Here is a 24,338-nt window from a genome sequence, read left to right as displayed (position 1 = left end):
CTGAAAACAGCTGAAAACCACTTGAAATAGCATGCCAAGGCATGCCATAGCAGAGCATATTGCAAAAACAGCCAAAATCACAATAAAATAACATGTCAAAAAAAGGACTGAAAATGCAAGTCTATAGTATGGCAAAAATGTCAAAATATGACAAAATCCAAAAATAGCTGAAAGAGCTGAAAACCACTTTAAATAGTGTGCCAATGCATGCCATAGCACAGCATGTTGCAAAAATAGCCCAAAATCACCTTAATATAGCATGTTGAAAACATGACCGAAAATGCAAGGCTATAGTATGGCAACATTGTTAAAATTAGACATATCCAAAAACAACTGAAAATTGTATAGTAGTGTTAGTTACATGCAAAAGAATAACTTCATCCCCCGTTTTAATAACACCAAATTCGTAAACAGGAAACAGCTTCTGAAAAAAAAAGAGCTAGAAGTGTAAGATTTGTGCTCAGACATACACAACGATAAACTCTGATATGCAACACTAAATTAAGTATTTGTATTTTTATTGTCATTCTAATATGTAACATATCCACCATTTTTCATCTATTCACAATTTCAAGTAAATATACAAATGTTCACTTGACAGCCACATCATGACACAGACAGCAGATGTCAAAGTGTATACTGCACATCTTATGGACACAAAAGAGTGCTAAAGATGAAACACAGCCCACAGTCAGCAGACATATGTCCGTGCTCAGCAGATATAAAAAAATACACACACACACAAAAAAAATACAACGATTGGACAAAAATGAATTAATCAGCTTTTGTCCATATTTCTGAAAGCTTAAAAAATAAAAGGTATTGAAAGGTGCTGCTGTGTGCTGCAGAATGTCATGCCAGAAATATGAATACTATACTGAATATTTTACACATAAAGTAAAATATTTATTTACGTTTCTAAATAAATTTGAGTAAAGTTAGGGCAGTAGAGAGTTTATCCTCTCACATATTGAAATAAATAAAAAAGAAACAAAACACTTGAAACTACTTACAGGAAATTGTACATTAACAACAGACAATTGCCAACCAGGGCTTCACATTAAAATAAATAACATCCAAACACATTTTTCTCAGGTTCAACAATTTAAGAAATGTTACATTCAGAAATGAGGTCTACAGGTTAGAGAGAAAGAAAACAGAAAACACACCGCTGCGTCACTGATTCTGGATTTACAATTGAACAGAAAATGTCCCTTTCTGTTTAAAGTCAGTGTGTTTCACATAGTTATATCAGCTGATATCCAGCACGGTAGCTGTTAGTAATCACCAGATTAAATGTGTGGCCTCTTGAATCACTGTCTAGTTTATCTTAATTATAAGTAGCCATAAGAATCATGTTACAGCCTTACCACTGACAAGAGATAAGCCTTGTCTGTGAATGAGATTTAAACAAGTCAAGGTCATGAGCTAAAAATGAAGAGTTAAATACCAGGAGTAGAACAAAAACAAGTGACAGAACTTATTACATTAAAATGCAAATATCATTACTTGGTACTAAGGAAAGTTTTACTTAAAAAAAATAATAAAAAAAGAAAAAAAGGGCAGAAATTAATAACATTTTACTTGGTGTCTTTACTTGCAGGTTAATAAGAGGTGCTTACTTTTTGCAGGTTTTAGGGAGGTACTTTAAAATTACAAATTTTTTGTTGGAATGTGGGTTAAAGGTAAACTTCGGTACTATTTTCCAATATTTCTGGCTGACTAATGAAGACAGTTTTTGAAATTGGTCTAATACTAAGAGTATAGAGGTATAGAGTTCTGAGTCTGTCAGTGGCAAAAACAAACACTTTTGGATGTGGGACCAAAAGTGGATGTAAATTGATGGTGTACAATCATAGGGATCACGTGGCTATCCCTGTCAATACCAATTTCAAAAACTGTTGTCTCCATTTGTGACTTAGAAACATAAACATGGAAAAATAGGGTGCAGTTTGAAAAATACTGAAGTTTTCCTTTAACAATGGGCAAAACCTTTTTGTAATATTGCACTTCATTCTTCACCCCAAATTGTTTGTCTTTTTTTCCAGTAAAAGTCACCAAACTTTTACACTTACTTAGCTCTAATATAGTAAATCATGTTATTATTCTGTCTCTGCAGAGAGACCAAAACCCTCCTCTCACAGGGGACCACTATGGGATGTTTTATCAGAAAGATATGAATGGTAAGTAACGGAGAGAAACCAATCATTTTTGATCACATCTGAATTATTCTATGAATTAGTTTGTCAGTTACAGTTGAAAACAAGTATTGAGAATACAAAATCACAACACAATTCAAACAGGATCAGAAAATGATTTGTCTCTTAACATGAACTACCGAACATATTTTTTCCCGAAATAAGGTCCAATGGTTGTCTACCAGAAAGACAAGGCCTTGGCCTCTCTGTGATGTAAGATAAGGTCTTTAAGATCTTCTCTTGACTTTAGTCATGAACAACTGACATAAAACATTTCAGCGTAGATTTAAAAATATTATTGGGCTCCTCGAAGATCAGAATGGCTACACTAGAGGATGATCTACACATTTATCACTGAAATGCCAAAAAAAAAAAAAAATCTACATTTTAAAAATGTGAAAATGTGAAGCATTTCCACAGAAAAGGGGGGACAAATGGCCCCAGAAACAATCAAGATATAGTAAATTCCGAAAATAAAATTGAAATGAGCAGTAAGTAGAAATAAAGAAATGCCTACAATCATTGACAACCAACTGATACTACTCATCTATAAAGATACTGCACCCAAAATCAAACACATTAAATCTAGGCTAATAAACTGAAATTCATTGAAGTCTGACAGAGTTTTAAAAACAATGCAAACATTTATCGTGTGCTTTTCTCAAAACTAAATTCACAAGAGGGCTGAAATTAAAGGTCACCCTCGACCATCTCATTACAATCCCTGTCATATCTCAGAAATGCTGTTTGAAGATGACACGGCTGTGTTTCTTCAAAAGATCTTAGTTCTAAAATCATCATTGTTCAGTTCAAAAACAGGGAGAAAGATGTGACGTTTTAGATATATTCTCCTCATTAAGTCACATTGAGATCGATGTGTTAACATTTTATTATTTTGTGTCGATGGCTTGTTGGCACTATTAGCATTAAGACTGGGCAATGAGTCCCGAAACCTGGAATCAAATGTCTGGTCAGATTTGCCTTTTTAATTACAAAGATAAGATAAGATAATTTTGGGTTCAAATCATAATTTTGCAAATTTAAAGCAACATTTTATTTTAGTAACAGTCTTTTACAAGCGGAGGCCTTTTGAAAACGTTCACTTCTTTCCTAAAAGTGAGGGACAAAAAACAAGCTTTTTGTTTTAATTTATAATTATGAAGTAAATTTTGATTGCAAAATGTAATGAATACAGAAAAAATGTTTTCTATAAGCGTTACTTTAACTATAAAATTCTGTCAGACACGGCTACAATCTCTAAGCACTTTATGGCACAAATGAAGCATGTCAACCGTTGCGCTACCAAAACAGGAAGAGGAAAGCAAATTTGTTTTTCCCGGTAGCTGTCCCTGATTAGCATAGCGTATCAGTGCAAGTTCTCTGCAGTTACTTTAGCCAGACGCGGGAATGGCGGACGGTGGAACATCTGAAGTAACTGTGGATGGAAACTGTCGAAAACTGAAAGTAATACTGTCGTCTTTGCCACAGCGGTGCCAATAACAACACAGATTAGAAATACTATTTTCTTTTGAATAACTGTTTCATTTAAAAAAAAAAAAAAAGATAATAATTTGTTTATTTGGTTGGCTTGATAGAAGCCTGTTTACACAAATATTCATGGACAATGATGACAGAACTAAAAAACATTGCGAAACAAGCCACAGTGGCATCTAGTGGTGAGGTTACAGACTGCAATCCCCTCCACTTCTAAGCGTGTAGGGAAGCTATTGTGGCCCTCAGGTGACATGAAAACGTCAAAGGCCCTCTTTAGAGCCACTATTTGGCTTCTGGGCCACTGTAGAAACATGGCGGGCTGTGTTGATATAAAATCCTTCTCAGGTATCCAAAATGCAACAATTTTTAGTTCTAAGTGATTAAACACTAATGGAAACATTATTATGACTATATGCCATTTCAGCCTAAAGATCGCCCTCAATCCTACACACGGCACCGTTAAGGCAACATGAAAGGGCGACTTTGTCAACACAGTAAAAAGACGTTGTTCCACATTTGCCCGTATTGCACATCTACACTGCCTCGAAATGCTGTTCAGGTGATGTCACCTTTAGGGCAGTGACAGTAGTGTCCAAGAAACTGCCTGAAGCATTGCTGCTCCGGTTACAGAATATGTGAATATTTTTGTCTCACAATTTGTCACCTCGTCCGGTAGGTGATGCCTAAAATGTGCCCTTACAGTACTGTGAAACTGGAACAGTAAGAAAAGAACCAAACAAGCCAGCTTGTCAGCCTCCTTCACAATGCCCTCATAAAAAAACAAAACAAAAAATAAAATAAAATAAAGAGCCCATACCTGAGAAAGAGAAGAATACTGTTTCACCTCAACAGGCCCTCGTACTCTCCTACATCTCTCCTTTTGTTTTTACAAAGCAGATCTCCTTCTATCTGCTGTGTGCTTTTGTTTTCCAATACCAGAAATGGATACTGGTTTATAAACCAAATACATGATACTGTAGTCTTTACTAGGACACTTGATAAACTCTTAGAAGAATTGTAGTTCACTCAACTCATTCAATCCAGAGCCCTCTTCATACTGTATCTTCTGGTAGAAATTTTGGGAGCTTAAACTGTCATTTCTTTTCATCTTTTAAATGTGACTCAGGGAAGGGTCCTTTGTGGTAAGAAAGGGAATATTTTTCAGCTTCCCCTGGTCACATACCCAATGACCTCAATAACAGCAGCTGCCCCTGGTACTCTGGACTCTCTGCGGAGTCACACTACATCCAATAAACCAAGAAGAGCCAGAGCTGCTCGCCCCCACATGACTGTCACTGCTCCGAAGTGACGCATTCGACCAAGCAAAGGGGCTCAGCATCTGTCACCTAACCCATTCAATTCTGTCCTCCGCTTGCTCAACTAACACAAGGCAGGATCAGACTCCTTCAGGACTTCGAGAGGAGCGTATTTCCACAATGTGTCGGGATACCTGGTATTTTTCTGGAAAGGAGAATCCTCCAAGTTTAGAAGTAGCCAACCCAAGTCTCTCCATCTGGACCTCATTTGTGGATCTTCCAGTTCCTGAGGAGGTGAAGCTTCCAGGCTGAAGGGGTCAGAGAGAAGGTGGGTAGCTGGACAGGTTGGAGTTGCCTCCCAAAGGATGAGCAGGAGGACGAAGAGGAGGAGGAGGCCTGCAGGAACCTTCCTGCCCCCACCCTGCCCTCTGCCACCCACGCCTTCAGACCTGCAGCTGCAGACAGATACCCTGCAGAGGATCACAGAGTACCGCTTAAAAGACAATTCGGAGCACCGAATATGCACTCAGTAACGATAAAGCTTTGAATGTTTTTTCATCATATTTTATGATATACGTCGTCCTTGAACAAAATAATCAGCCAAAATAAACAGATTTTGACTGCAGTGAAAATGTTTTTTTTTAAAGGCTAAATAAAAATGAAGACGGATTTAGGCAGTAACAAAAACATGTCGGGAATTTTGAAAATAAATACATCTGCCTTTTTCCAATATATGGAACTTAATTCTTCCATAGTATCATACTACTAATTTTAGAGATGTTAAGATACCATTTTTTCCTTTCTGATTCCAATATGAACTTGCAACTCGACAAATAACAGGTCCCAGATCTGCGTTGAAAAAATAATGCAGTGATCCTATATGGATTTGAAATGATTACCATCGTTGTAATGCATGGCTCTGGTTACACCCTTTGTAAGACGCGAAAAAATACATATAGAGAATGACTGCCCTAGAAATTGTGAAATTTCTGACGTTTTGCTCACGGCTATTATATTATTTACCCAAATAGAAATAATTCTTTGCAGCTCTAAAACAACAGTCGCCAGTTGCTGCATAGTGCAACTTGCTGTGTAGTCCACTGTTTTAGAGCAAAGAATAAGATTTTGTCCAGGTGTGAAATAACTTACCTTTCACTGATAAATTATGTGGCATCAAAATGGTGCACAGATCCAAGTACTCGCTGATACCCGATCTAGCATTTTAGGCAGTATCAGAGAAATTTCAGAAAACTTTCTGATATTGGTATAGGTATACCAATACTAATGATATTAGTATAGCCTTCTCTTTTTCCTCAACTGTGCAGTAGAGTTTAAGCAGAATTAAGATATGCACAGTGAATTCGAATGTTGATTTAAAATTTGAATGTCAGTGATATAAATGAAGCTTTGAAGTTTGGAAGTATTCGCTACAGCTCTACAGTAACATCACAACCAAAAAGAATTGTTGCCACACTGCAAATTGAAACTATCTATTAAACACAATGGATGAAATGTTGCTGGAAATGAAGTATTCGATTATGTAGGGTGCACATGTTAATATAAATCATAATAACAGACTGAAGAACATGCTACAAATACAAATCGTACCTGACTGCACACAAGTGAGGAGTGTTAGCTCTCTACACACACTGTACGTCCATATTATCTGTCTTTCTATCTTTAAAAAAATGTCTTTACATTTTCACAGATGATTCTACCTCTTTGCTGTGTTGGATTCAACAGACAGCTATTGCCAGACAAGAATATTTTTTTTTTTTGTGAAAATTAAGTTTAAATATTTTTGAGCGATAAGGGTTAAATAAGGATTCTGAATTAAGTTCATAGAGATCTTAATATACTTTGAGACCACATATTGCATTACATGGACCTAATTCAAATGCCAAAAGAGAAAAAAAATGATTTTGTTATATTTGTTTCCTATTTGTAAGAGGAAAAGTGAGTTTCATGCATTACAAGAACTCCATTAAAATACCCAAATTCAACATCTCAAACACATCACAATCCGAATCAATTCTATACATAACCCGCTTGCCCAATATTAAAAATGCAACATTCTTTAAATGTATGTATTTTAAATTGTAACATTTCTAAAGCCGGCACCTAAAACTGTTCTAGTCCTTCTATGATGTTAAGTGTTAGACACAACATACGGTACCTCTGTTGTCTTTCCATGCACAGACAGCAGGCAGAGTGTGAGCCTCACTCCTGGAGCTCTGTCAGAGCCACACAGCATGCAGCTCTATCATCCTTACTCTGCGCAGGACCGTCCACGCCGCTGCCAGTCGTCATGCTGCGGCTGCGACTGGTCAGTTTCTTGAGCTCGCTGGCAAAGGAAATGACTTTCTTTTTGTCTTCCCGCACCACCTGGAAGCAGAAATAGATTCACTGAAATTCAGAAAGAACAGAAAGAATTGTGCATGTAGTTTATTTTCTACCACACATTTTATACTTTCTATTTTGTCATATCTTTTTGTTACTCATTGTTGTGATTATATATATATGTACATATAAAAAAACTTACCACTAAAATCTCAAAGATCATTTAACCTTTATTCAACATTCTTACTTACATGTGCTCCTGCACAAAAGGCTTTGAGTGTTAAAGAATGAGTATTAAATAAAATAAATACTGACAGACAGACAACATATAGAAACATTAGAACAAGATAAGCGTATAAAATGAAACACTGTGCAGCAAATCACAAACACGGAGCAATAAAGCACACAAAAAAACTTACAAACCAGGGAAGCAGCGACAGCTTAAGAAGTACGTAAAATGCTTCATGCAAGGGTTATAATACAAAGCCGAGCACAGACTGTGGATTAATTGAGATGCAAATGAACAGCATGTTAGTGAAACAGTCAATGATTTTGCAAGCACATACAAATTAAAAACTCTTAAAGGAATGATGCATACAAAATACGAAACACAAAATTAAAACATGGAAAACAATATCTAAAAAGTCTCTAGCACTGGAAATGAGTCATTATGTTTAGAACTACCTGCTCTTTAAGTTTAAGAATGAACTTTCCCGCTCCCCGCCAGCGGCTCTGAGCCTGGTAGACACACTCGTGATCCAGCAGCACCCGCTGCATGGGCTTGGCAGTGGAGGACTTCTTAGAGCCAGCGTCCTTTGTCACTTCCTCCATCAAAACGTAGTCACATGGATTGGGATTAGATAGGATACTGCAGGAATACTTGGCTTTTGACAAAGTCTGGCCAGACAGACGGACAGAGAGTTGTATGAGAAACAAATTAAGCCCTTTACAAGGTCGGTACACAAACTTTCAAATCCTTCAATCATATATTATAATGCAATTAAAGGGACAGGTCAGATTTTCTGAAGTGGGGATGTATGGGGCACAGATTTACAGTAAGTGTATTAACTATAGTAGAAAATAGTGGTGATAAAAGGAATCTATAACTGTCTGTGTATTCTATACTAGAGATATTTTCACTGCTTTACCTGTATGTCAGACTGCCCTCTCAGACGGGGAAGCTGGTAATGGCTTCAGCTCCTGATCTATGCTCTCCTCAAAGCCACCAGACTCCAGTGACAAAAGTCACTAATCTGTCAGTTAGTTTGTGTTATTGTGTGACTTTGGTGAATCCAAAGTAACACTTTTAAACACCGAAGTAACAAATAACACAAACTAACTGATTTTGGCGGTGGTAGACCAGCAGCTCTCATATTCAGTGAGGTTAAATCACTGTTTTTCTCAGTGGAGTCTGGCTATGAACATAGCACAGAAAACAGCTTCAGTTTCCTGTCATCATTTTTTATTTGTACTGGGACTTTTTCAGGTGGTTACATTTTTTTTGCTGCTGCCCCCATCCAAAACAGTACATTGCTCAACTTCAGTGGTGGTCCTCCTCCTAATTGTGTGCATGCCAACAGACATCTACTTTACATATTTCACTGACAATGGAAAAGTACCTCATACAACCCTACTTCAAAAAATCAGAGCTATTCCTTCAATAACTTCATCGGGTGCGTTCTTGACTCTCCTCACCTGCTGTATGATGTCCTGAGCAGTGCTGTAGCGCGGGGCCTTGATCACAGTGTGAGGCTGTTCTGGTGAAACCTCATGGACCTGAACAAAAAACATATCGTCCTCTACTCCTCCTCCCCCTCCTCCACCTCCACCTGCTCCTTCTCTACCTCCCACCGTCACCTCCTCCTCTCCCTCCAGCAGCGAGTTCTTCTCATTTAAGTTCTGAAAGAATAAAAAACACAGTAACAGTGAAAATATGGGGCAGAATCCTGGATTTAAACCAGATGCACGACTGTATTTACACTGAATTTTAGCATAGTGCCTTCGTGTAAAATGCATAAGACAACCACAAGGAGGAGCTATAGTCTACACAATGGGTCACACAAAAAAGTGCATTGCTTTTTGAAGAAGTTTGGTGTTTGGTAAATGTCAGAGGGTTGAGGTTAAACAGTTTTAAATCATTCAACATATCAATGAAAAAACACCCAAAATCCAAATATTCACTTTCCCTTGTTGCTAATAATATCCACTTTGGGATCAGTCTAAATGTAGGTGTTTCTACCTCCATTTTCGTCTTGAGGCAGATCCTCCCCACATATCCCTCCTCAGAGTTCCAGCCAGACACCAGTCTGACCACTTCCTCCTCGGGCGCTAGAGGACGATACTGAGCACAGCGCTTCACCTCGCTGCGCTCCTTCAACAAAGGGACCTTCTCCTCGCACAGAAAGTACTCTGACGGGTTTCCTGTCGGTGCTAGAACCTGTGTGTGTATGTATGACACAATGTGACAAATGAATACTGACACTTCACCTTTCATGCAATTTTACTACTGTTTATAAAAAAAATATATTGGAACTTAACATTATTAAAATACATGTAATACATTCCTACATAAATTCCGTTTATTTATTTACAGTTGGGTTCTCATTTATGTTACCTTTTTATATTTAAATTACATGTTATCCCTTACCTTACTTGCACTATTCTATATTAAGATTCTCTCTCTTTTTTTTTTTTACTTTTTCATACATATTTAATAAGCACTATTGGAGGGAGCCTGGGACTTGAAATTTCAATGACATTGCTTCTCTGTATTTAAAATAAATTAAGACCTTTAACTTGAAAAAGAGACAAAAAAACTGTGTGTGTATGTGGGGCTGAATTCTGCTCAGACTCTTTAGCATTTTATCCAAGCATCATGAATCTTTAGTTCTCAAGTGCTAACCGTGTCGAGCAGCTGCTTGGCAGTCGTCTGTTCTGTCACACAGAACACTGTGAAGAGCTCAGGACCAGGAGCGCCGTACACCGTCACCCTGTGCTGCTGCCACGCACATTTCTCCTCAGGACTGAACAGCTGTGTGGAGAGGTGTGAGGCAGCAGGTTATTATAGAATATATCCTCATGACATTTCTATGTTTGCATTACAATCTACTGTATTTATAGTATTTCAAAAATTGATTTTAATTATGTTTTGAATTCTTTAAAGTACAGTGGAGGTACAGTATCAACTGTAAATGCTGTAATCTCAGATTTTGAGGACCTGACAAGTCTTACCAGTGATGAGGGAGTGGTGCCCCCTGTAGGACATTCCTCTGTTCTGCGACTGTAAATAAACAGACTTGACACTTCGAGAGGTTCATTATGTTGTGTCCTCAGCTGGACATGTCTGTATCCTGAAAAACACAACAAGAAAATATATCAAGAAAACATATTTTGACAACACATAACCCTCAATAGTCTTACTTTTTTTTAACTTAATATTTATTTGTATATGTTTACATTTTACTTATACAGAGCAACCTACACTACGCCGTGAAATAAAAAGGCACTTTAAACAGACTTGAGAGAGGACTCAGGCCTCAGTTATGTTCATTTTTTGTTATATATCAAATCTTTATGTGAAATATTTAAATAATCTACAATATAAATATTTTCTGTTGTCTTTCTGAATTAAAAGAAACTGAGCACACAGGTTTACTGATATCAAGAGTTTGCTTTCAGTGTGTTTCATAATTTATTTGCTGCAGACATGATTGATGGATACATGCTTAAATATTTACAGGTGCTTAGATCTAGAGATTCAACAGTTGCAATTTTCTTGGCTGATTCCAATATCCCTTTTTTGACTGACCTGCCAGTTTAAATTTTCTTTCTTTTAAAAAACTGTAATTGATGGCAAAATCAAATGAAAATTTAATTTTACATTCATAGTAAAACATCAACCATAACGTTTATTTTTTCTCCAAAACATCACGAGGTTACAGAAACTTCTCTCACTCAGTGTGATAATACTAATATATATAATACCATCGTGCAGCAAATTGACAGAGACAGAATTGGCTTTATCTGAGAATGATCGGCTGGTCATGTACGATCAATGGGAGCAACTTTCCACCGTTTTCAACTGTTGTGTCTAAGACTCCTACCCGGCTTGAGGGCCTTCAGAGGCAGAGTCCTCTGAGCAGTAGTCTGGGAGCTGTTGTTCTCCACCACGGCGAATCGCAGGAAGCACATCTCTTCAAAGTGCACGGTGAACTGGAAGTGCTCACTCCACATGGGGTTGAGGGTGTTGCGGTGGATGGGTTTGGTGCGGAAGTGGCAGCTGTCGAAGGGCATGCCCAGGACATCAACCTCAATGCAGGGGCTGCCTGCGCTGTTACCGGGACAAACGTTCTGACCAGAGACAATCTGAGACACAAGGGATGACAGAAGAGGTGTGATGATTATTTAGTAATGACAGCTGACCACTATTGAACTACAACTGCTGTTAAAATTATTTATTACACTTTCCACTGTCACCAAATCAAGCTTATTTTCAGTCCATTTGATTCAAAGCAAAGTAGGACAGGGAAGCCAAACAACAGTCTGAAGTCACTCTGACCTGCCAACAGAGACACTATTTCACCTTAAATCTCTCTGTCGCACACATACACACACAGGTTTTATGAGCGTGAGATCATCCCTCTTGTTTATACTGCAGGTTTTTACCAGATCAGATTTATGATGTCTCTATGAGCAGATAATCCGAACCTCACAGGTGATTATGAATGTCAGAGCATAAACTGTTTACTTAAAGGCAGCAACATTATTATTACGTTTCAACATCATTAAAATGACTCTGCTGTGTGTGTCCGTCCAAACATTAACTCAAGCTGTTACTTACTGACTTCATGACACACCTAAAAGCACAACTAGCTAATTTATGTCAACATCATGTACACTGTTGCTTTTAATGCTGTTCACTTTTAAGTTAGCAATCATTTTGTGAAACAAAAAAAACATGAAACAAAGTTTGAAGGTTTGGGGTTTTTTGTTTTTGTTTTTTTTAAGAAAAAAATCACTACTGAAACATTTAAACGTGTTAGTGGCTGAGACTGAAACTTCTTCTGCCTTTTCTGTGACGATGCAAAGAAAATCTACAGTTTGCACGAAATCAGACCAAATTCGGTGCAATATTGTTCATGCTTTCATTGTTGTTTCCATCAACAATGTGCAATGAGTGGCATACATGATGAAATGCAAACAGAACAACAGATACAGTCACTGGAGACTGAGGGGGGATTTTCAGTGGATATGTTCAAATACAGAGCTTTAATGAGGTCCTGTTCTAATATACCATTATATGACATTAACTTGGTGGCCTTCAAGACTAGGGCTGGGTATTGTCAAGAAACTCGCAATTCAATTTAATTTCAATTCTTTGGGTCATGATTCCATTCAATATTGATCCAGTTACTTTGATATCGATTCAGTTATGTGTGTTGTCAGAAATACCCAGATAATTCATTCAAATACCTTCAGATACGTTCAATAAAGCGTGAATTATCCGTATTAATTTAGAACAAACTGACACCAAAACTTATTTAACCAATTATTCTTTATTAAATAAAAATTAAAACTAAAATAAATTTAAAGTACAGAAAGGTTTATGTTTTTGCCTGAGCCGAACCTAACAAAAGTAATAAACAGTTATGCAGGATTTGACTACCTGCATTTGTTATTGATCCACAGCTTTAGCGTTAGCAACAGGTTGCGAAACATCTGCGTGTTGTCGGCTCAAGCGGCTACGTAAGTTCGTCGTATTGTTGCAGTGTTTTAACACTGATTCACGAGGCTCACGTACTATCGTCTTCGTGTATCCAAACGTCGGCTTTTAATGTTGTTAGTGCTGATTTCAAAACACTGCTACTTCGCGCCACTGTCGCCATTTTTATGAATAAACAACAGATGTTGTTTGGGGTCAAGCGGGGCCTCGAAACGTCAATCACACGCCGGCGGCACTCACACTGCCCCCGCAGGAGCGGGGCGTCATTACAACGGAAATAATCGATTTCACGATTTTATGACTCGATATTGAACTGGTAAAAAACATATTGCAATGCATTGAAGAATCGATTTTTTTTTTTACCCAGGCCTATTCATGACTGTCAAATAATGAAAGCAAATAGACTATTTCACAATAAAACTGTCCAAACACACCTTAATGGATCTATTGTAAGTGTTTAGGAGTGTGTGTCTGTGCAATCATTGCAGGGATGCTTTACACAATGCCTTGAGACTTCAGGAGCTGCAGCTCTGCAAATCTGGATACAAATAAATTTCAAATATTTAGGACACTTGCATTTTTTAAAAAAAAGCTGAAGTGCAGGACTTTTAAACATAAATGAATGTCTATTACATTCAACCTCTTGATTGTGATTCTAAAACAGGACATTGTTGTATTTACCAAATACAAACTTTAGATGGCATTTAGTTTGGGTGATTCATGGTGAAACACACACACAACCCTGTGATGAAATAACTATTTTAACAAGTGTTTGAGCAACACCAGAAAAGCAACTTGCGATAATAGTTGCTAGTGACGCTGTTGTGTTGTCACTTGTATGAACACAGCATGAGAAGCATCCAAGAAACGTTGATTTCTCAGATACAAAAGAAACTCTGCTTTCACAGGAAGGATTTTAAAAAAAAAGACTTAGTGAGAGCGTTCCTTGGGGTGGAGGAAACGCAGCATGTTCACTCTCAGGCATAAGCACACGTCGACAATATTTGCATAGTTACTCCTACTGCCAGAGAGGGGAGACAAATTTACTGCACTCAAACTTTAAAGGCAGCAAAAAGTATTTGCAAATCAAACACTTTGCAAACGTAAACAGCAATGATATGATTCAATATTCTTTACTTGAGAATATTGATACGCAGCACTTCTGAAATTAAAAGAGGCAAGTAGGAAAGTACACAAATAGGCAGGAAGCTGACTTTGCGGATAACAAGGAGTGAGGGCTGAAAGTGCAGACGACAAACTACCGAGGATAAAGTAGACTTCATAATTGATCTTCCACTCTGCTCCATGTGTCATCTTTACTCACAGTGAGGGAATAGACAGCGGGGCTCATTTTCTCCAAATCCCTCTCCATTGGACAGAACTGCTGATAGAGCGGACAGCTACGGTCCCACAGCACTGCCGGCTTCAGGACGTAGCCACAGCCACCGTTGGCCTCGAACAGAGCTGTGTTCAACTGCATGGGCATGTCTGGGAGGGAAACAAAGATATTAATATTAATATACTTTCTTTCAAAAACTTGAGAATAAATTGTAGTGAATTAGCTTAAGATATATTTAATATTATGCCATTATGGTATTTTTAACTGCAGTGATTTTTCCTCTTTGACCCATCTGAACTTTCTTTGGTTGTTGGAGTGCTTTTTAAACTCCGATTCCAAATAGGAAAGAATGATTTCAGAGGCAGAGATAGAGAAAACATGAGAGATGGAGTGAACCAAAGAAGGAAAAGAAAAGGAAAGGAGTGGGACAGGGATCAGAAGAGTATAAGACAGAGGAGGATGAGAGATTTTTTTTTTTTAGTGTAATATGCTTTTTAGAGAAAAAAAAGAGTTCAGACAGCGAACACAGACAGCAGAGAGCTTCTGGAGACAAAGAGGCAGAGGCACATGAGAGAAAAGGAAATGAAGAAAGAAAGAAAGAAAAAGGAATGAGAAATAGACAGGCAGGGAGAAGATACTGAGAGAAGAAAGAAAAGGACAAAGCAGAGCACCTTGGGATCAAAGGCATGATAAGAGATAATTTTATCAGTCACTTTTCAAAGATATAAAACAGATTCCTCGCATTTAATCTGAATGTCTTGTTTTTTTCTCTTGGTGGTAAAGGGCTGTGTTGGCTTATGCGAAATGAAAGCCTTTCAGCCATTCAAAGATTTACAAAGTTGTAATAGGCTAATATCATTCAGAGGAGGCCTTGAAGTTGTTTTCTATTGCATTACAAAAGAGGAAGATGATAGTGTAGAATAAAAAAAATGCTTTCTTTCCCTTATTTTCCAGTAATTACTATTAAGGACTAAATGATATGAACATATATAAAATAAAAGACTATAACGTTTGTTCATGAGTCACACATACATTCATAGAACTTGCTGTTAAAGTCATTGCACACTGAAAGAAAAATCTCTCCTCACCATCAGTCTGATAGTTGAGGGCCACCAGCTGAATGCCGTGCAGCCAGAAGAGCAGCGGGTTGGGGTTCGTCGAGTCGATCCTGGTGGCTGCTGGGTACGTTCTCAGCAGCTGGCACACCGTGTGCTGGATCAGCTTCTGGGAGTACCTCCGGCATAGCCGCTTGGCTGCGTTCTCGTTGACGGAGGAGATGTGGTAGCACTTGGGCGTGCGGATGATGGCACTGAGAGAGGTGGGGGGGTTCAGGACAGGAGACGTCTGCTGCTCCTCCCAGCTCAGGCGCTCAGAGCCACCTGGAGGGAGGACACAGACAGACGTTTAAAGGCCCCACTTGCTCAATCAGCCTATTTGAGTGATTTGGTCCTCCATGTTTTGGCAAACATTAACCAAAAGCAGTGAAAATGTTTGAATGTGATGCAACAGCCCATGTCACTTTCAACCATTTTTTAAAGGAATTTTTACATTTTTAAAGGAATTGAGTTTATGAGTAGTATCAATAAGTATCAATCCTGCATTATCAAACTACCCCGTCCCTGCTGAATAATGACCTCCTTGCTACTTATTTATTTGATTGTAGTAGGAAAATCAACAATGTTCCTGGCAACAATAGAACCATACCTCCTGAAATCCTCTACAGGGTTACAGTCTTTCACACACACAGACATAACAAATAAGCTGATTCACTCTGCTGTGATGTTTTACACAAAAGTATCCTCACTTCTAACCTATTATGGCATATTTTGTTGGTCTGCTGTGCAACTGTGGCGACTGTTCAGCTACTTGTCCAGTCAAATTTTCTCCATTTAGTTGCACCTATTTTTTAAAACATCTCTGAAACACACACAAAATGGAACAAAATTACATATATTAATACATCTTTCTCTCCTACAAACACACCCTCGAACTAACAGTTACAACCCCTCGCCCCTGCGTACCTTTCCCAGGGGTGCGGCTCTGGGTCATGACCTCCCCTGTTGTACTACAGCGAGCGGGAGCTGTGCCAAATATGGACTTCCTGCTCTTTCCTCGGTCCTTCCCTCTGCCAGAGCCGGCCGGAGACAGCGTGGACAGGCCTGTGTTCCCACACAAAGGAGGCAGACAGAGAAAAGTGGTCAATAATGCAACACAGACAGACTGGAGACACCACACTCATGACATCAGTATCTCTCAATTTGTTTTGAAACATCCAGAAATCATTTTTCTTTAAATGCCGTCACTTTCGATCATAATGAGGAAATTGGTCTTCGCCCTCCCAGGCGTCACTCCAAGTGCATTTGTTTTAATGAGCACAGAGGATTAGAGCTTACAGCCCTGGTTTCAGGTTAGGCTGAAAAGTTAGCAAAAAAATATGTTTTTGATTTTAAAAACAAACCTATTTTTGTTCTGTAAATTAACATTTGGATTGCTTTTTCATTCTGTGAAGCAATCAACAAGATTTGGCCTAAAATCAGTCAAAAAAACATGGAAAATGCAGCATGTAAGCACATAGATATTTCCATTATTACATCACAAGAAGAAAAATACATATTTTGGGCTTTAACTTATCATTATGAAGTAAACAGTTTCCTACAAACCAAGCTTTCACTATGAAACATTGTGAAAATTGCGCAACCAAAACAGGAAGAGGATAGCACTCTTGGGTCAGTAGCTATTGACAAAGATTGTCTATAACAGAAGATAAGAAATTTCAAGTGGACTGTGGATAAATTAAAATAGATTGTAAAGAAAAACAGCACCAAATACAATACAAATCCAGTGTTTCGCTGCTTGTTTCTATCTGCTAGCTTAATATCTAATATCAACTGAGTACACAAGCTAAAAGCAGTTGTTACGAGATCTTGCAAGTGTGTGTTGCAGAGACAGACAGGTCTTGAACAGAGTTAATTTTATCTGGATTTGTGCGTTTGAAAAAAAAAAGCCATTTTAGTGTCAAAATATTTTAAAAATATGTAGCTTATGAAAAATGGGTCCAATATTTTTTTAGGTGACAACGGGGTGAAGGAATTGGTTTTTATTTGTACTGACATCGCCCACTGGTGTGAGAAGATGCGGGACATGACGCTAGTCCCTTAAAGGCACAGGGTAGTGGCCAAACCCACATGACACAGATGCAGAAAATATGTCTCATCTCCCATTTACCAAAGAAAATCATTAGAAGTTCTTTGCCGTAACCATCCTCAGTGCCAGAAATGGCGTTCAGTGGAAGAACCAAATTAACTGTGGAAAACAAAATGCTGTGTGAACTGTGTTGTTAGCAGTTGCTAGGCTCTGAAGAAAACAGAGAGTGATCCAGTTGTCTCCACAATAGCAACAATAATACCACTTGTAAACCAACATGGGGTAAGATGTTGTTCTTGAGATGTTGTAAGATGTCTGTTTCCACCTTAATGATCTTTTAATGCAAAACATGTTGTTAATGTAAATACTGTAAATTTCAGGTAATTTCTAACTTGGTGTCAAATCCCCGTCCCCTTTCCAAATGTATGTTTAAGATGACAAATGTGCCGTGAATTTTCTGAATGTTGAGTATTTTTTAAGATGATCTGTAGACAAGTTCTTAGAGTGAGCATGTCTGTCTGCAACCAGTTCAAACAGCAGCAACCAGTCTGCTGTCTGTCTGAAAGGGGCCGCTTGCCCCGTCTTCTCTTTCTCAGATCTCAGGTCCCTGGAAACAGTACACAAATAAAATACCAGTGGAAACACAGGCACGTTTATGAGGGCAAATGTCATGTAAAGAAAAGAGAAGACAAGCAGAGAAAAGGACACTTGAGGGAGGAAAGAAGAGATAAGAGGTTGATAATTTAAGGGACTAAAAGAAATATCTGAGATAAATGGTAGCATGGAATGGAGACAGATCCCAATAAAGAGGCAACAGGAGCGGTTTTATGGGGCTACAGAAAGCAAAGTCAACTGCTATGTATCTAAAATTAAACACATATTGTCATTTTAACATTTACAGTTTTGAGACAATTGTGACAAAGGCCCTCAGACAAATTTGAACCTGGGGTACTAACTATACTCAGTCACCAGGACACAGCAAAAACATGAATGTATTGTATACTGTATAACAACTCTGCTGTTTGTTGTGCTGCTCTAGGACTGACAGTATAGTGAAGTAACTATATCTCTCCCATGGGGGGACAAGGATTCGTCATCTCTGTGGGTGTCCAGTGTGGGAGAGGAATGGAGTATAACGCTGGGATATTAAATGTCTGGCGATGAAAAAATGTAAAAAAAAAAAAAAACAGAGGGAAAGGGTTGACCTCTTAAATATAACATGGGCATGGATCAGATTGGGACAAGACAGAAAAAAGGAGATATTGAACATGATAGCATGTCAAAAGTAAAAGAAGAGAAAGGGGAAAAGATTTCGAACTGAGAATAAATCACTTTGAATTGGTGTTGGAGAGAACATAGACACACGCAGAAATGTGTGTTAAAATAAAAACTCTGACAAAAAGACGAGATGATGAAATATTCTCTACCGGGGAATTTCACAGCCTGGCAGTAGATGACGAGGTCAGACAGCTCCTGGGCAATCTGTCGACTCTCCTTCTTGTTCTGAGGAAGGTAAAACTCCTCGCCCAGTTCCATGTCAAACACCTACAGGTGAAGGCAGACACAGGACATGGACAATAAAGTTTAAATCTAAACATTATTTTATTAACATCTTCTTATTTCTGCCAGAAAAATAGTCAGGTAAATAAAAACAAAATATCTGACTTAATAGCACTGACTTGAATCCAAGGCTGAAACTATGAAACTGGCGTCTTGTTGAGAATATTTTATACTCTCCCACCTTTCCTTTGCTCTGCGTGGTGCTATCAGACTTTTTCATCCTCTTTGGTATTTCATCAACAGGTTGCTCCTCTTTGTCTGCTGAGCTCTTCCCCTCTGGCTTGTCATCCAGGATGTTATCTATTCAGGAAATACAATGAGTTATAGCAGCTCCCAGGTGTGAATACGTGTAGTAGTGTGTGCAGCAAGAGTCTGGCAGAGCACAAATCCTCAGCAAACTTTTGTAGGTGAATTAAGTGTCAAAAACAAACAGCTAAGTACACAGCACAAATTCAATTTGCTTGAATTTTAAACTGTATACATATTGAAAAAGTTATTTAGTTGGGTTATGTTAACAAATTAGCAAACAGTGAAAAATCTGTGTTACACAGACAGAAATGCAATCATCACGGTTGAGTGTAACAGATTGAGATACCCGCTGATTAAGAAAGCACACTCCCAAACATACCTCTCTTAAAGGACATGGACATTTCTTAATTAAATTCATTTATGCATCCCATCTTTAAAAGTGTAGTGTATTGTAGCGTTGCAGACAACATATGATACAGGAGAGTTGAGGCAAAACTGGCAAAGTTCCAGCCTGGATTCAAAATATATTTGCTGAGTAGGAATGTGTAGGAGGTGGGGTCCGAGTTGATATACTGTACGTTAAATCACCGGTAAGACATACTGTACATTATGAGAAGTAAATTTAGCATCTGGGAATTTTACTTTTTGTAAAAACAAATGTTGACTTGATTTAAAAAGAGGAGTTGGGTTTTTCTTGTTACTTCAATAAAGTCAAGCACATTTAATAGCCACAAGACTTAAAGGGACACTTCACCACAAATCAATCATTAATGGCATCCTTCACAGCTGAGCATTAATGTTTGTTGGCTCAGTGAAACTCTTGAATACCCTTTTCTTTTAGTGGGGTGGATTGTAGAACACCAGTATGGTGATACACATTGCGGGTTAAGTTCAGTTTAAAGAAAATAGTTCCTATATGAAACTGCTCACAACAAGGTCTGTGAATGATCTTGAGTAACTGGGTCATGATTTCTCAAAAGAGACATCGCTGTTGAGTTATTCTTTTTGTTTTGCGATTTGAGCAGCACAAGCCAAGCATCTAATTCCATTATATGAGAGAGAAGGCAGACATTTCTACGGCCAATATCTCCATCACTCGGCAACTCACACCAAAACAAATCTAGATTGATAGACGGCACTAAAGGCAAAAGGAAAAATATGTTTTTGATTTTGGGACTTACTGTCCCATTTACTGCAGCTTAAATCTACTTCTGCATTAGTTTCAGCATTTAACCATGGTGTTTGCCAGTTTTATTTTTTGCTATATTTAGATGACTGCAGGTGGGGATTGTTACAGAGTAATTATAAAGAGAAAAGGAGTTAATGGTCAGTATCTCTGACCTCTTGCAAAGCCCAAAGCAAAGGCCCCGAATGGCCTGTCCTCGTTGATATTCAAAGCAATGTCTGTCAATTGTAAACAGGAGCAACAGTAGGGAGTTCTTCCCCTTGCTTCCATTCCTCCTACACAGTCATTTCAGCCAAAAAAGCAGAAAAAAACGTATCAGCTTGAAAATGCAGAAGCTTTTTATCACAGAAAACTTGTTTAATTCCTGACATTTGGAATTTCTGCCTTTGAAAAGGGTTTGGCAGCAGAGTTAACCCTGAATGTCACCCTGCAGACAGTAGCCAGACGGGCCAGACTGTCACTGGAGGGTGCGTTTGTTAAACAAGACATGGTGGCAACTTGGCAGTTTGGGGTTCTTTGTATTTACTGGGTTAGTGGATGTTTAGTACAAGCATGCTGGGTCAAATGGAGACAGCCACGGGTGGTTTAATTTGTCAGGATATCTTGCAAGCTGTCTGAATAATTGTTAATACTTCACTGACAAAAATTAACTTTAAAAATGTAAGAGCTCTATGAGGTTGAGATGAGACAAATGGTTTTGAAAGGTCTTTGACCGGTAAGTTCTCCCGACATGGACGAGCAGAGGGCAGGGAGAGAGCAGTGCTGGGACTGCAACCGGGACAGGGTAGTTTCCCCTGGTCTGTTGTTTAGTGCGAGGGCAGCGTAGGGCCTGAGAAACCAGATGGCTTTGTTTTGTTTCCCTGATGAGCCTGCCCAGCCACTGGCGAGGTCACAGACAAATACAGTACAGAGAGGAGGAGCAAGTGAGGTGTTTGTGGGAGAAAGAGAAATCATGTTAAAACTGACTAAAATGTTTTTTTTTCTACATATCTAATTTTTATGTCATACATGATAACATGTCTTTCAGAGAGAGTGTAGAGGTAGCTTGTGTGGTCCCATCCTACCCTGAGTCTTTACTGCATTTATACAGCTAAGTTTTCGAAATAATTCACAAAGGTTGTGGCTGATATACTGTTAGCCTGTGTCTTAAAGCACAATGTTAAAAACATACTGTAAAAAAAAAAAAACAAAGCAAAAAAACAACAATGAAAACAAACAAGCAGGCCAGTCATAAAGACACACACAACGCAAGCTCACATCAAAATTACTATTCTTATAAAAAAAAAAATCAAAGTTATACAACACAGTGACAGACTATGATTTAGAATTTAAATAATTGTTGATGATGGATACACATGACTGCATATTAACAAAGTCACAGGTAAAATTGCTTTAGCAAGCTCTGAGTAAAGGATGCTAGTTGCAACATTACAATTCCGTAATGATGATAAATTCGTGTGCATTATAACAGACATTCCTGATGTTGCAAACCATTCATTATTAGCAATCTAGCAGCGATAAATGAGCTTGAATAACACTGCAGTCTGATAAAGGCATTATGAATTTTGAGTTGTCCTAACTTCTGTGCTGAGGAACACAGGAGGTTGTCCTTATTTTATTACCTGCAGTAGAAAAGTTGGCAGGATGTCTTATAAAAGCGGTCATGAGTTAATTTGAATTCTTGTGGTTTTGTAACTTTTTTGACTTATTTTCATTAAATGTTGTTGTTAATCGTATTTTTTTACTTTAATCTGATGCATATATATCATTTTTTGTGTCTCACTTATGATTTTTGTCAAATTGCATTTATTAAAACCAAGCAAAGATTTCAATACAATATTTTGTTTTTGTTCCTATTTTTTATAGGTTTAAGTGAAAGATCTAAGACTTTTTTAATGCACTCAACACATATATTCTATAGATATTTGTTAAAATCTGTGCTAGTGAGCACTTTTCCAACCAACATTTGAGTGAAATATATATTGAGTGCATAAGAAAATGTCAGATCTTTCACTTAAAAGCTTGAAAAATTCAAGCTAAAAAGGTTTTTTCTTTCAATACATTTATGTAGTTGACATTGCTTGTGTTTGATAACAAAATGATACCATAGTGATGGGGCTCTGTTGGAGCACAAACATAGAGGTTGGTGTTTATCCAACTGTATTTCTGATTAAATGCATCTTGTATGACTTGAAATACCAATAAACAGACCTTTAGCAATATTCGAAATGCTGCTTGCTTTGCACGTTGGATAGCTTTGGTGCAGCAGAACATGACCTGACTTTGACAAAAGCAGAAAGCTAGCAGCTGTTACAATATGCGGGCACATACAAGAATCTACACCAACGCTGCAGATCACCAGTGCACACCTACATACCAGTGTTTCCTCTGTAGTTATTCTGCAGTGGTAGACACCCACAGAAAGTAAATCTGCAACATGGAATGCTAATTTCGTCTTAAAACTCAATTTTAGGAAACATGTTTAAATGTAGCATTTTTAGATACAACAATGTCTTAACAATAAGCAAAATGAATCAGAGAGAGGCCAGCAGCTACTAAAGCAAAACAAAATTAGATGGAAACACTGGTACATAGAGGCGCGTCAGAGCCGTGCAATTACCTTCCAGGCCATACGAGGCAGTAGAGGCTGTGAGGACATCAGCTAAGTGGAAAACAGGTGAGATAAAATAGGAAAGGAAAGGAGTGAAAATAGAGCACCAATGTAAAGAGAGAGACTTGAGTGTTAAAAAAAGAATAAAAGTGTGAACAGAAACTGGTGTAAGTGTTACAACATATGAATCTATGTATAATTTAAGTGGTATTTTAGCCTGAACGTCCATGGAAATCAGGTTGTGTTAGTTTTGAGATTTTGAAGTGGGTGACAAATCTAAATGCAGCTCTCCTTACCATCTGATAGAGACTCATAGTCGTAGTCATATTCATCTTCTTCCTCTTCCTCCTCTTCATTGGTGTGGTTGCTAGGCGATGTAACCCCTGGTGAGCCATTGCTTGCCTGGGCCTGCATGTGGGCCAGTTGGTGAGCCTGTGAAAGGGTTAAAATATTGTTTACAAAAACAAACTAACAAAAAAGCAAACAAAAACATAGCATTGCAATAATGACGTATTGGGACCAATAAATAAAAAAATATAGAGCCAGGGAGGGGGGGGGTGACAATCAAATTAAACTGGAAAATTACACAAACTCAAAAATTTGAGACAAAAACTTGTAATGTTGTAATTTTAAACAATAAAAAAAAGAAACAAAAAAAAAAACGAATATTCTCTAAGACAAGTAGTGCATTAACCAGAATAGCTAAAAATCAACAACTAAAAAAATATATGCTCTTTATCTATCCATTACCTGCTAATATACTAGCTCTTATCTGCAGCGGATGTGTATACTGTATACTGAGGCACATCATGGGTGCTAGTTAAACTGAGCGAAAATGGTGTGATAAGGTGTGCATTTGAGCCCATTAGCATCTATTATTTATGTGACCGCCCTCTAATCAACACTGCTAAATATTGAATGCACTAATGCTACCTGCTAAGTATAAATTATGTAAATGTTTGGACAGGATGTCTTTCTTTTTTCTTGACCTTCTGCTTGAGGATGTCCACTGGCGCCTGGTGTGCTTTGAGCTTCTTGTTCTTAAGGAGGATCTTCCCCCGTAGCTGCAGTGGTGACGGCAGGTGAGGGTCGTCGCTGAAGTCGCTTTCAAAGAGGAAGCGTGTCACAAGACGTTCCCCAATCACCGTCTTATAGAGAAATATTCAAAAGTGATGGACAGACAGTCAATAAATGATGTCCAGTTATGTGAGGTACAGACAAGGTTGTGATGTGAAGTGA

At 38.1% G+C, this 24,338-nt stretch overlaps 1 protein-coding gene across 2 annotated transcripts in view; it reads right to left on the bottom strand.

Annotated features, from left to right (window-relative positions):
• Positions 1-501: 501 nt before the first annotated feature.
• Positions 502-24,338, bottom strand: part of plce1 (phospholipase C, epsilon 1) — a 107,355-nt gene continuing 83,518 nt past the window's right edge. Inside the window, exons 32-47 of one of the 2 annotated variants that reach the window (XM_088069773.1) lie at positions 24,089-24,247; positions 23,396-23,531; positions 23,109-23,150; positions 19,235-19,353; positions 18,921-19,038; positions 16,371-16,508; positions 15,438-15,728; positions 14,335-14,498; positions 11,392-11,653; positions 10,520-10,638; positions 10,191-10,319; positions 9,528-9,725; positions 8,984-9,187; positions 7,973-8,185; positions 7,222-7,333; positions 502-5,418 (exon numbers count right to left, since the gene is read on the bottom strand). In XM_088069773.1, coding sequence (XP_087925899.1) covers positions 5,213-5,418; positions 7,222-7,333; positions 7,973-8,185; positions 8,984-9,187; positions 9,528-9,725; positions 10,191-10,319; positions 10,520-10,638; positions 11,392-11,653; positions 14,335-14,498; positions 15,438-15,728; positions 16,371-16,508; positions 18,921-19,038; positions 19,235-19,353; positions 23,109-23,150; positions 23,396-23,531; positions 24,089-24,247 — 2,610 coding nt within the window. In that variant the 3' untranslated portion in view covers positions 502-5,212. Of the gene's footprint in view, positions 5,419-7,124; positions 7,334-7,972; positions 8,186-8,983; positions 9,188-9,527; positions 9,726-10,190; positions 10,320-10,519; positions 10,639-11,391; positions 11,654-14,334; positions 14,499-15,437; positions 15,729-16,370; positions 16,509-18,920; positions 19,039-19,234; positions 19,354-23,108; positions 23,151-23,395; positions 23,532-24,088; positions 24,248-24,338 lie in introns of both variants that reach the window. The other variant, XM_042507637.2, reaches the window with a different exon arrangement.

The sequence above is a fragment of the Plectropomus leopardus genome, chromosome 19 (genome assembly GCF_026936395.1).
Source record: "Plectropomus leopardus strain MGB_pleo_1.0 chromosome 19, ASM2693639v1, whole genome shotgun sequence".
Classification (NCBI taxonomy): Eukaryota; Metazoa; Chordata; class Actinopteri; order Perciformes; family Serranidae; genus Plectropomus; species Plectropomus leopardus.
Note: the sequence above shows the minus strand (reverse complement) of the source record. Positions and strands in the feature narration are given on the sequence as shown.